Source organism: Callithrix jacchus, chromosome 9 (assembly GCF_049354715.1).
Source record: "Callithrix jacchus isolate 240 chromosome 9, calJac240_pri, whole genome shotgun sequence".
In the NCBI taxonomy this organism is placed as follows: Eukaryota; Metazoa; Chordata; class Mammalia; order Primates; family Cebidae; genus Callithrix; species Callithrix jacchus.
In genome coordinates, this window is record NC_133510.1 from 34,089,684 (window position 1) to 34,102,807 (window position 13,124).

At 37.2% G+C, this 13,124-nt stretch overlaps 1 protein-coding gene and 1 long non-coding RNA gene across 3 annotated transcripts in view; one reads left to right on the forward strand and one right to left on the reverse strand.

Annotated features, from left to right (window-relative positions):
- Positions 1–4,259: 4,259 nt before the first annotated feature.
- The window catches only part of LOC144577760 (uncharacterized), a 48,369-nt gene continuing 39,504 nt past the window's right edge, over positions 4,260–13,124 (forward strand). Inside the window, exon 1 of the long non-coding RNA XR_013522305.1 lies at positions 4,260–4,461. This is a non-coding gene — a long non-coding RNA (uncharacterized LOC144577760). The remainder of the gene's footprint in view (positions 4,462–13,124) is intronic.
- The window catches only part of PDZRN4 (PDZ domain containing ring finger 4), a 412,538-nt gene continuing 404,194 nt past the window's right edge, over positions 4,781–13,124 (reverse strand). For both annotated transcript variants that reach the window (XM_002752366.6, XM_017975991.4), the window contains 2 exons: positions 11,692–11,808; positions 4,781–7,126 (listed from right to left, as the gene is read on the reverse strand). In XM_002752366.6, the coding sequence (XP_002752412.6) occupies positions 5,600–7,126; positions 11,692–11,808 (1,644 nt within the window). In that variant the 3' untranslated portion in view covers positions 4,781–5,599. The remainder of the gene's footprint in view (positions 7,127–11,691; positions 11,809–13,124) is intronic.

A 13,124-nucleotide genomic window follows, 5' to 3' on the forward strand; every position in this document is an offset into this window, starting at 1 on the left:
TTGGAAGACAACACTGTTGGCTGGGGTATGTGAAAAATGTGTGATGCCCCAAAATCCTCAACAGCTGGTGTTCGGTAAAATGAAAGAAATGCCAGAAGGACAAATATAACAGTGGTGACTACCGTGCAGCACGCTATACTCATGCTAGACACTACAGAAAAAATATATTAGACACTATTGGGTGGTAAGCCAAGTGAGTGATAAGAAAATACCATGTGTAAGTATTCAGAAATGAATGGCTGTTAGCAAGACTTAGGGAAATTCTCCTGGAGAGATGAGAAGGCATGACGTGAACATCAAGGGAGGAATGGATACAGAGACAGGACAAGGGTTTCTTTAGTGTACGAAACCCCAGGAGCAAAGTGTGGCTGCAGATATGAGAGTGGCATGTTCAAAAAGCTGCAGGGAGTCCACAGGAGAGGCACAGTGGGACCTAGAAGTCACACAAAAATGTCCCCCAAATAATCAGCATTATGGTACCTATTTACTCAGTTTTATAAGGAGACTTTAAAACTCGCAGTGTAGACTGGTCCTCTTCTGGCTAAAAAGAGCAGCACAACTTGAGTGGAAACAGCAAAACAAACAGAATACCAAAGACAAAAAGCAACAACAAAAACCCCTCAAAGCAACACTCTGGTTTCTCTTTGGAGTTTACTAAAAAACCCAGAAACCATCCTCAATTGGTGACCTATCTTGGTCAGTTACTCTTGCTAGTAGCTTACTGTAGTTACTGTTAACTGAAATTCTGAAACCATGCTATGCATAGTTACAGGAATGAATTGTTTTATCTAAATTTTATGTCCTTTGGAAGATATTAAAGGAATTTGGGATACTTCCAAAGACATACATTTCAGAAAATAATAAAATTATACTCAAGGGAAGATGAAAACTTCAGATAAGTGGGAAATAATTTTCTGGGAAAATGTTTTTACTTTTTTTTTTCAGAAAAACTGAATTAGTTGATGAGGCTGTCGCAGTGTTCAACTTAGAAAATTAATAGTGATTATTTGATAAAACATATTAACATTATGTTAATAATTATTAATAGAAATAAGGTAGTGGAAATTAATTAATGGTAGAAAATAATAGAATAGAAAATTTAAAGAATACTGGCTAGGCATTGCGGCTCATGCCTGTGATATCAGCACTTTGGGAGGTCCAAGTGGGAGGACTTCTTGAGGCCAATCAGATTGGTTCCAGACCAGCCTGGGCAACACAGTGAGAGCCATAGATCTACAAAAAATAAAAAAAAAAAAATAGGTATGGTGGCACATGCCTGTATTATCAACTACTCAGGGTGTTGAGGCAGGAGGATTATGTAAGCCTAAGAGTCTGAGGGTGCAGTGAGCTATGATTGCAACACTGCACTCCAGCCTGGGCAACAGGGCAAGACCCCGCCTCTAAAAAATGAATAAAAAAATATTAGTTTGAAGGAGCACCAAATTACTCATCTACTCAAGGTAGGTTTTTTAAGGTCTGAGTTGGAAGTCCTCTTGAAGGGTGAGATCAGATGGAAAATAGGTTGAGTTTAAATAATGGAAATCCTAAAATGACCATCTCAGGTTCTCAGCTTTTGTCTGAGTTTTAGGAAAAGATCTCTGAAGGTACCTGAGTACAATGAGGAAAGTGATGTTTAGGAGGGCAATTGTTGTGGCTATATGTAGGTAGACTGAAAAGGGGTACAGGGACACCGGTTAAGGACCTGTTGAAGTAATTAGACATGAGACAGTGACAGTCTAGTCTATGGGTGATTGAAGCCTATTAGAAACAATCTGACACACTCTGAAGAGAAACTAACAATGCTTTGCTTTGTGACTGACTAGCTAAATGAGAAATCCAAGAAGGCTCAGGTGATAAGCATGAGAGACTAGGGGAACCGTGGTGCCACAACTAAATGAGGGATTGAAGCTGAGAGCAGAGGCTCACTGGAGCAATAGAGAGACTGAGTTTAGATGGCAGATTGAGACACAGCAACAGGACATGGACTAATTCCATATGTAGATGGAAAGGCTATGTGAGAGGAGACTTTCCTTCAACCACAATATGTTTTCATAAAGAGACACTCTGCACAAAATATGATGCCAACAATAGCCTTCTTCATGGCACACAATGAAGAAATACCCACTGAACATATGTTGCTTTCTGCCCTCTTAGGTCCTTCACATATGGATCTGTGGACCTAGAAAAAACGGAGGCATTTCTTAAACATCAAAGATTTATTTGAGTCACCCCAGGAAACGCTTCCAAGTTACCTTGCAAAGCGCCCTGAAGAACAAAAGAGAGGCTGGAGCTTTTAAAGAAAAAAGGATGAATAAGAGCAGAGGGAGATTACAAAAGTTGTTTTTCAACTGCTACAATTGGTGTGATTGTATCTAAAGGGACTGGTTTTAACAGTTAAAAAGCCACCTGTGGTAAGGGACCTTCCAGAGCTCAGCAGGAAGCAGACGCTTTGGTTGTTCAGCCAGGAAACTGTGACCTCCATCCAAGGCCTGCCTTAGGTTCAAGCTAAAATGGCCTCATGGCTCCACTTTAGATTATTTGATTAACCCGTTGTCATTTTCCTTCATCAGATCCTAACACTGATTTCTGTCACACCTTGAATATAAAAAGCAATAATGAATATGAAGTTTCATGTAAACCCAAGTAAGATTTTTCTCCTCTTTACAGTCACATATTTCTTCTGAATTGAAATAAAATATCCCACATATAACTAGTTATTTTTTTTGAGCAACAGATTTGTTATTCATTTACTAAAAAACATGTTTAGCACAAAGATATGTTATGTAGAAAGATAAAGCATAACACTTTTTATAGTTTCACTGTTTTTTGAAAAAGAGACTTTTTCCACTTGTAGAACTATATAAACACAGGCATGAAAAACACCAACTTCAAATTTTTAAAAAATTGGCAAGCACATTTGGGCTTAATAAAAATAAAATTAAACTGGCAATTTTGGAAACACTGCATACTGTGAGATGTGTACATGTTTCTTCTGGAAAAATCTTCATGTTGGTTCCAAATGAGTATTATCAATTGGAGTAATTCAAAGGCAATGAATATTTAAACCTAGTTGTATCAAGAGGAGAATCAATGACTTCCAGATCTGGAAAGAACTGAGCACTTAAGATAGACAGACATTATTATCTGATTCAAAAATTAACTCTTGGTGCTCAAAAGTCAAAAGTCTCCAGGTGCACTGGGGGCAGTCTTATTCACTGGATTAACAATAGCTCATATTAGAAGTGATGAAATTTTCAGTCGTCTTAGGTTGCTATTGCTATCACTATCTTAAAGTTTTTGAGTCCAGCTTTTTACTATATGTAAATAAGACTAGTTTTGTTTTTCCATCTCTGTGATAGCCCTTCAAAAGATACAAACTTGAAAGGGTAGAAGAGCAAGAAAAACAGTAACAAAAGGACCAATACGTGGAGGAGAGACATAAATGCGTAAAATAACTTAGCTCAACTAGCATTCATTATTATTCAAATAACATCTTACCAGCTTACAAAGACAGAGGGGGCCATGAGGGCTTTCCTGTATGAACTTCAAATCTAGGCAGGGAGACAATAATTTCTATGTATGTGATTCAGTAACAAAAGAATACAATTTCCAAGGTGAAGCAATAGGCAGGAAAGCATATGCCAAATACCTGAGAAAGTCTGATGTCATCAAAGAGGCTCCAAAAATGAAAGTAAATGTGATCTCATGCCAAGGGAGGTGTAGGATTTGTCACAGAAACCCCAGACAGGACAATAGCATAGAATAACCTGAGTGGAAATGATCAGGCTGCCAAGAAGCCAGGAGTAACTCAGAGAAGATCTAAAGAGGAAGAGCAACACGCAAAGCCCACAAGTTAATGGAGGGCCTTGAATAGACAGCAGAGGCATAGGAGTCTAATTCTAGAGCTCCTCGGAAGCCATGTAGGTTTTTGAACTGGAAAGTAGCTTCAGAAATAATATATTGTGTATCCATTATGTTAAAACAATATGCTGGGTTGAATGGAAATTTGATCAAGCTCTTGTTTGCATGTACATGGTTTAATCTGGCCTTTCACTCTGGAGGTATGATGATTGACATGCAATATGATTCATATGTTTACATGGTGCAAAATTAGATTTAAAAAATTTGTCTAGTCATCTAATAGTCTTACCTTTTAATAACTAACATATGAAGCATTTATACTTCACTCTGCTGAGATTTTTGCAAATATGGTTCCCTAAAATTATAAATTATTAAAATTTATTTATCAGCTACATAAATGCACTGGGGACTGAATTGTGTTCCTCCAAAATTCATTGAAACCCTAACCCCCAGTGTATCTGATCTTGAATTTTTCAGCCTTCAGAATTGTGAGAAATTGAGGCCCGGCATGGTGGTTCACACCTGTAATCCCAACACTTTGGAAGGTTGCAGTGGGATGCTCACTTGAACCCAAGAGTTCGACAATAGCCTGGCAACAAGGTGAGTCCCCATCTCAAAAAAAAAAGACATTCCATGAGAAATGAATTCCTGTTGTTTAAGCTATCCAGTCTATGGCATTATGTTATGACAGCCAGAGCAGACTAACATACATTGCAGCATTATAAACTATCTATCTCAGACGCTTCACTGATCCTTTCTCTCCATGGAATTCTCTAAATTTTCTCAGCTTTACCTTAAAAGTAGATGGCAGGAAAGGGGAACATGAACTAATGGCTATTGAATGTTTAATTAGCATCTGTTAGATGCTGTATACATATTATTGAATTTAATCCTGGTAGGCATATGTGACACAGTGATCTACAGGAAATGTTTCAATACAACTTTATTGGAAACAAGTGATAGAAAATGTGCACATTTTATAATCCACAATTAAAAGTCTTCTAAATAATATATACATATAACTAATTTGTAACTGTTAACCACAGTGGACAGTGAAAATAAAACACTCCTTGATAACTTTTCTGAAGGATAATCAATAATTTATTTCTCTTTAATTGTCACAATTACCACAATTATCTAGCTATATGACCAATGTCACTACATATCACAGGGAGATTGTCCACCTACACTTTACTGAGACAAAGACAATGGCAATTTATGAGTTAAATGTACAAGGGGATGTTAAAAAGCAGTGGCTTTTATATGCAAGACAAGATATGGCACACGATTTATTATGAACAGGTTTGATTTATAACATATGCCAAGAAACAAGCATAGACATGTTTTGGCATTGAGTTGTTATGAAAGTAGAAAATAAGTAAACTGGAGAAATAAATCCAGATTTTCACTTATATTAGATACATTAAAGTAGGAAATTAGTTGGCTCCTCAGTATTTTTGTGCAAGTTTTTTTGTTTTCTCTCCTTTTGTTTTTGATTTTTTTTATAAACGAGTAATATGAATATATCACAAGTAAAAGAAAGATCTCAGCCAAAAGGAAGGTACCAGTATATGAAAAGCAAATGAAAAATTACCAGGTATTTTTTTGCTTACAAAAAATTTAAACTATAAAGAGTCACAAAATATATATAAAAACGCCACATTGAACGAGGCAATCATACTCTACCGAAACTGGTAGCATCCTCTTAAAATCAGTTGCATGCATTCCGTTCATCCGGTCATACTGTGGTCACCGACAAGAAGGCATTATGGACTCTTGTGCCATCCGGAGACTTGGCCCCATGGGTCATCAGTTCTTGGATTGTCATCCAGTTGTCCAAAATTTTTTTGTTTCTCTTTTTCATCATCTTTTTGTGACTCAGTTCAATGATACTGATCTCCTTCTTGCCCTCGCTGCCACTCTGAGGGCTTTCCTTGAGACACTCTAACCGGCTCCGCATCATGAACTCTCGGCGACGGCGCTGCTCTTTGGCCCTAACCAGGTGCTGCTTTCTCTCCTCTTTGCTCCAGTAGCGCCCCATTTTCATCTCGCTCATGGTGTCATCATCTGTGGTCATGCCACTCCGCTCCTCCTTGATCTTTAAGGCACGTTCCTTCAGGATGCGGTCTCGCACTGGTCTCTTTGTGATGTACCGTGTCCCATCGCTCCTAATTTTCACCTTCCATTCCATCTTGGGCTCTGCACACTTTTGAGACTCCTTGCACATGCTTACCAAGCTGAGCTGACTCTGAGCATACTCGACTGCAGATTTCTGTTGGATTAACTGCATGTAGCTTTGATAATGCCGGGCATGTGCTGGGATGTTCGCATATCTATATGAGGAGCTGTGGTAAGGAGAGAGGTAAGGGATGTGTTCGCTGACTGCCTTCTCTTGGTCAGGAAGCTTGCTGCCTTCCAAAATCTTCTCCTTGCTTTCAGCACTACAACCTTGCTCTGTGGTTTTCACTTTGGTGGAGGTTGACTCTTTACTGCTCTGTTCATAAGAGGACTGGTTGGCTGCCATTGTACTTCTCACGTTTTTCTTATTGGTGAGGTTGATCATCCTTGGAAGGGAGCTGTCAGGGGAACGGTCTACAGCGAGCGGAGTACTTCTGCAGCTTTCAGCTGTGTTGTAAGCACTAGAACTGTCCTTATCAGACTTTTCTGGATGTTCCATGATGTCATCCAGCTTTCCCCTTTGCATGTCTATGCTGGTGTTATAATTCCGGAATCCTCCATCATGCAATGTCCAGATGTCTCCATACTGGTCTGTCACTTTCTGGAGCCTGTGAGCCTGCATGATATTCTGACACTCGAGCTCAATGTTTCTCAGCTCTTCATTAAGCAGCTGTAGCTCATGCTCCACTCCCTCTTGCTCCTCTTGATTGCATTCAATTGTGCTGCTTGAGTAATACAGGTCATACTCTCCATGATTTTGAATCTTGCATTTGAGCTCCAAGAGCTGCCTGAATCTTTCACAGTCCTCTTCTTGGTTGCCAATGCTGTCTGAGTCAATGTATTCACCAGACACGAGGCTCTCATTGTACTGAAGTTCAACGCTTCCTAGAGTGTCTTGACTCTGCCCTAGCTCTCTCTTGCTCTTCAAAGATGTGCTGTTGGGGTCCTCAACTGCATTCTCCTGCTCTGAGCTCTCATCATTTCGCAAGCTTTCATCTGTGCGTCCTACTCCACTGTCCTTCTCATGGTTGTTGGATGAGGATGTTGCAGTGTCTGTTGTGCCTTCTTCTTCCTCTTGCTTTTTTGGCTAAAAAATAACATTGAAAGAACAAAGAAAATTATTTTGAAAAACACTGATGATTAAAAATCTTGCTTGAAAACCAATGCTTCTTGGCCAAAGTTGCATCTCCTAGAAAGTTGCTTTAATTTTAGTGTCCATCACAATTTTAGAAATAAAGAAAAATTAGCTAATGGCAGCTTTTTATACAATGAAATAAAGAAAACAAAAGTTGCTTGAATATGGCTATGATATTCACTTGGATATAAATAAGGCAGGATGCATTCAAAGAAGTGATTCTTTAGGTTTTCTCTTACTTGGGAAACTCAGGGTGAAGGTGTATAAACAAAGTGACTGTATGAATTTCTGAGGTGATAATATGCAAAAGAATAAGACAGAATGTCTAAATGTTCTTCAGCAATATGGAAACCTGAAGTTCAGAAGCCACAATTACCTTATGTTTTTCACTTCAAGCACAGAGGAAACTTCACAGACTTGGTGAGATGCTGAGAATGGGTAAGCCAAACATCACAGAGTTTGAGGACTAAGTTAACATTATGCACTGGAGCCTAGGACATTCCTATATATAGGTGAGGATGCTCAATCTCACATGGATTCAGATTATTAGTGACAGATTCAGGTTATTAATGACAAGGCAAAGCTTCATCTTCCAGTGCCAGAATTTCTTATATGTCCAGGATGCCATGCTCCTGAATACATGTGCTCTGACCTCAGTGCATTCTAAATCATGTTTCTTAAAGGCAACAACATCTCATTTGGGTTGATAAGATTTTTCTACTCTTAACCAGGGATTTTTTTTAAAGGTAAGTAAAAATTCAATCCCATGAAAATTTGAACAGCACTGATTGCCAGACATGGGCATAATATCAAAAAAGTTTTGACAAGTATATCATATATATATATATATATATATATATGTATGCATGTATGTTTATGTAGTGTGTGTGTGTGTGTGTGTGTGTGAGAGAGAGAGAGAGAGAGAGAGAGAGAGAGAGAGAGAGAGAGAGAGAGAGAAGAGAGACATACACCCTGGTAATTTTTTGTTTTCATGTAAAAAAACTGTACTATCCTAATAAGATGGCATGTGTAGTTCTTTCTCTGTGAATATGGTAAAGTTACTTTCACCTCTATCAGTCATCACATGATAATCTATAAGGCAGTTTCTAGATTATGTCTGCCTTATGCCTAAGTTTATTATATGTGTGTGTGTGTGTGTGTGTGTGTGTGTGTGTACAGCCATCCCTCTAGCAGTTGTAATTACATAATTAAATATAATCAAACCAACAGCTACTGCTAAAGCAGGATGGAACAAATGATAAAAGATATTCTAAAAGAAGTTTTAAAAGGTCTAGAAAATTGTTATTTTGTTCTGCATAAGTAATGGCAGGAAAAAAAAGTAACATAAATTGAAGAGGAGAGAACGTAACTGTGTAGCAAGTTGTTTCATGACTCTCAATCTTTCACTGGAATATGTTCATTCATTTGTTGCAAACATGCTGAGATTGATCTTAAATGTCTTATTGATAAAAAAATTATAAGGAAGTAATTGTAACTAACAATGGAAAGCTTGTTACATCCCTAGGCTGTGACTTATAAGGTGACAATAGTATTTAATATGGCAATGTCTGCATACTACACCATATAACTCTCAAAGGTTGTTATTGATACTGGGCATTTGATTTTATATATCATGTTATTTATAATTATATTTTTCTATTATCTTGTCATGAGCTGAAAAATACAAGAAGACTAGTTTTTTTTTATTTTACACGAAGCTCAAATAATACAGACAAATTATTCTATGGGAGTTGTTGCACAACATAATACCAGTTATAAGACCAAGGATACTAGGTAAAATGAAACTTTTCATAAAGCAGATTCACATATGGGTATGTATTTTTTCAACTGAATTTCCCTTTTCCTTTGTTACTGGTCTATGAACAACTGTGAAAATAAAAACAGTTTTTCATTCTCATGCCTGCAATTCCTAGTTTCTAAGGTAATGCTGCTCTATCATTTATCATTTCCCTATGGAATTATTACAGCGACAGGCAATGTTTCTACCTAGACATTTCTAATGTAGTATTATTGTTTATAAGGGCAAAGGACTTTTAAAGGTTTCTGTACTTCTCATCATTTTTTTAGTCTCATCATGAAGAAAAATTTCCACACAATGAGAATCTGACCTCAGAGACATCTAGTGTTACCTCATAGGACCTAACATTTGTATTACCTCTGATGAGTAGGCAGCATTTGACACCATATCACTTCACCTGGACAGGATTTCTCCCTGCTTTCTTTATTCCAGCATCCTCCTGTCAGTTCAGTATCAGGTCACATTTTGTATGTAAGAAAAAAATGCTTGGAGCAAGGACTTTCTTGCTTGTAACCAGCAGCTGCCACCAAAAATATCTTTTTTTGTGGCCAGTGTTGAAGTTTTACATACAAAGATTTTAATCTGTCCTATCTATATTGAAAGGCAATCACCACAGTAGCAATAGTGCTTGTGAGTATGAACTTCTGTTTATGGAGTGGCCAAACAGCATCCATGATGAGCACACGAGTGTATCACATATGACTATGTTGATGCTATAATGTGCAATCTAATTATTTAGTATGCGGACTTGTACACACACATATACATTTCTGTTATGGGATGTTAGCAAGCTGAGTATTTCATTATTCATCCTTGTAAAGTGATAGAATGTTTGCACTGTATGTTTCTAAACCTGTCAAGATTTTCAAATAAATTGTCATCTTCTAGGATGTGTTAAGAATTAATGTTGAGGCCAGGCACAGTGGCTCATGCCTGTAATCTCAGCACTTTGGAAGGCTGAGGCTGGTGAACCACTTGAGGTCAGGAGTTCGAGACCAGCCTGGACAACATGGTGAAACCCTGTCTCTACTAAAAATATAAAAATTAGCTGAGTGTGGTGGCATACACCTGTAGTCCCAGCTACTCAGGAGTCTGAGGGAGGAGAATCACTTGAGACTGGGAGGGAGAGGTTGCAGTGAGCTGAAATCACGCCACTGCACTCCAGCCTGGTTGACAGAGCAAGACTCTATCTTAAAAAAAAAAAAAAAAGAATTAATGTTGAGAATAGGAAGATAAATGCATCAGTAAAGTGAAAATAAAATTATAGTTTTGTTTTCAAAAATATGATTTTTGAAATGGCGGATAAATGACATGAATGTAACAAAACAAATCTAGAATATATTGAACTTGTTTTTATAAAATGGGAAAATGACAATAAAAATAATGAAAAGAATCTTAAGACTCACTTTGCCACAAGCCACACTGTGATCTTTTACTAGTTACGAATCTGTTAAAGGCAGCAATGTTTCTACTCATTTTTCTTTGTATTCTCAGTTACAAGTTGGGTGCTTGAAACATATTAGGAGTTCTGAAATTTTAGTTGAATGCAAATGTGACCTTAAGGAAAAATGATGTCAATAATCTCAAATTATGCTATGAGAAATGTTGCACAAATTATGCTATGGGAAATGTGTCAACAGCAGCCATAAGACCAAGGATAATCTCTATGATTATTCAGAATATTCAGATGTAATGCCATCCAGTACGCAAATAAAACTGATGGCTTACATCATGTCATCTTTATCCTATGGTGATAGCCTGAGTATTCAAATATATACATTAATATTTTATTATTATTTTTTCACTGGGAAATTCAGGGTTTATTTGTTTGCATTTTAATGGCAATTGAGTGGATGAGAGCTTAAGGGGGAGATTAGATCAGTCATAGGAAATAAAGATAAGATCAGCCATAGGAAATAAAGAAGCAAGTGTCTTCTTTGAATATGTAAAGTATAGTGGGTATGAACATGTGATCAACATGATTGTTAAATGGGTAACCTGGCAGAATGCTGGGGTCATAGGAAGGAATTATACCTGCTAAAATCAGAAAAAATGCACAGATCATAGTATGGCTGAAGCTGCTAAAGAGATCATGCTTGCCATTTTTTTTTAATTAGCACAGCAGGGTGACTATAATCAGTAATAACTTAATTGTACATTTAAAAATAACTAAAAGAGTATTATCAGATTGTATGTAATACAAAGGATACATGGTTGAGGGACTGATACCCCATTCTTTATGATGTGATTATTTCATTTCCATGCCTGTATTAAAGCATCTTGTGTACCTCATAAATATATACACCTACTAAGTACCCACAAATATTAAACATTAATATTTTAAAGTAAAAAAATTACTTGTTGGGGAGGTTACCTCAGTTTGTTTTCAGCTGGCATATTGAGAAGTTACATACATTTTTTTTACCATTAACTTTCTGCAGTTAGTTTGAAGTAGTACCTGGATCAACATCTGAATACTACTGTACTGTATTAACAGTGGTCCCTGAGCTTCCCAAATTGGAAATATTCTTAATAAAAAAAACATGTTATTAATTCCCTCTGCTTCATTTGAGATGACTGTTTGCTCTACAAAATTACCATGATAGGGATGTTTGATTAAACACTTTGATTTTGTTTTCATCATTAAAAAAAGAACAAGCAACGTCTCAAATGATGTAGTTCAAATAGTTGGCCCTACCTGCTCCACCTCATTGGCAGTGGGTTGCATTGCTTCATTATGCTCTTCTTCCAACATCTCCAAGTTTAACTCCTCTAAGAATTCATTCCTTTCATCTTCCAGCCAGCCTTCATCCAGCTGCAAAAGAATACATTAGTACATTATATTGTGTTAGTGAGAACTCATGCTAAAATAGGGTAAACTTAAATGGCTCATGCCCAACGAGTTCCTTTTATCATGATTCTCTTCAGAATACCAGCCTCCCATAGTTCACCCCTCAGAAAGAAGAAAAGGTGATTAAAAAAAAATTGGACTCATGCCTTTTATCCTTTCCTGAAACAGGGCTACAGATTTTCTCTCATAACCAAGTAAATTCACAGCACAGAACATTACCTTCTTTCAAAATGTATGAAAAGCGTCCTGCATAATCCACAGCTGTCATGCTCATTACCTCCAACAGTCCTGTGTTAAAAGGACTGCCATGCTACTAACAGGACTATGAGACAATTGGGCTTTTTTTCTTTAACAACAACCCCCAACGAGACTGCACACAAAGTGCCCCCCATACACTCATGCTATCCTCATCCTGCTTTTTCTTTTTGGGTGGGCTCCCATGTTAGCAAGATGGCTGCTTGCCACAAAAGAGTCTACAGAAAACATTTATTTTATCTGTAAAGAAAGAAAAATTCTAAGTTATTCTCAAAAAAAGGAAGAAAAAAAAAGAAAAGGAAAGAAAAGCAACGTTACTCCATGTCTATTTCAATTCATTTTCAGGTCCAATTTTATAGGAAGAACACCATGGTGGATGTGACAGTTAAGGGTGATGGAGTGGTGTGGGCCATGCAGGGTTTTGTTTACGGTTGCTGAAAACAAGTATTCTTGTAGAACTCTTAACGCAAATTAAACTGAGCAAATCCCTTCGGCTTTTCAATACAAAGTGAAGTGGAAAACTGGTGGTTCCCTGGCTAATATGATCAATGTTGACAGTTAGGACAGATAATTTGCCTCAAAGTGGATTTTTGGAGCTGGATTACATAAATTAGCTGTCTATGCTGATTAAATTAACAGGATTATTGTCAAAACTCTGCATCACCCTGTGCTACAAAGAAACGGCAGCATTCTAGTGGATCATAGTTTGAGATATTTTGACTACCAATGAACTGGCAAAATAAGTTTTTAAATATAACTGAACTTCTACAGCTTAAATTAAACCAAAAAGGACATTAAACTGCACCAAAAGAGGCATTAGCATATATGTGTCATCTTTATTTATATGCAGGCAAATCATAGATTTCATGATATCTATTAAAGGCCACGTAGAACTTAAATGACCTGAAATTTAACTGGGGCCCAAAGTACAGGCACATTTGTTCACCCTCATTTATCTTAATGTGGCCTGAATAAGTTGATCACATTCCTATGGCTTTGATATGCAGATGAGCTATGATAATTAT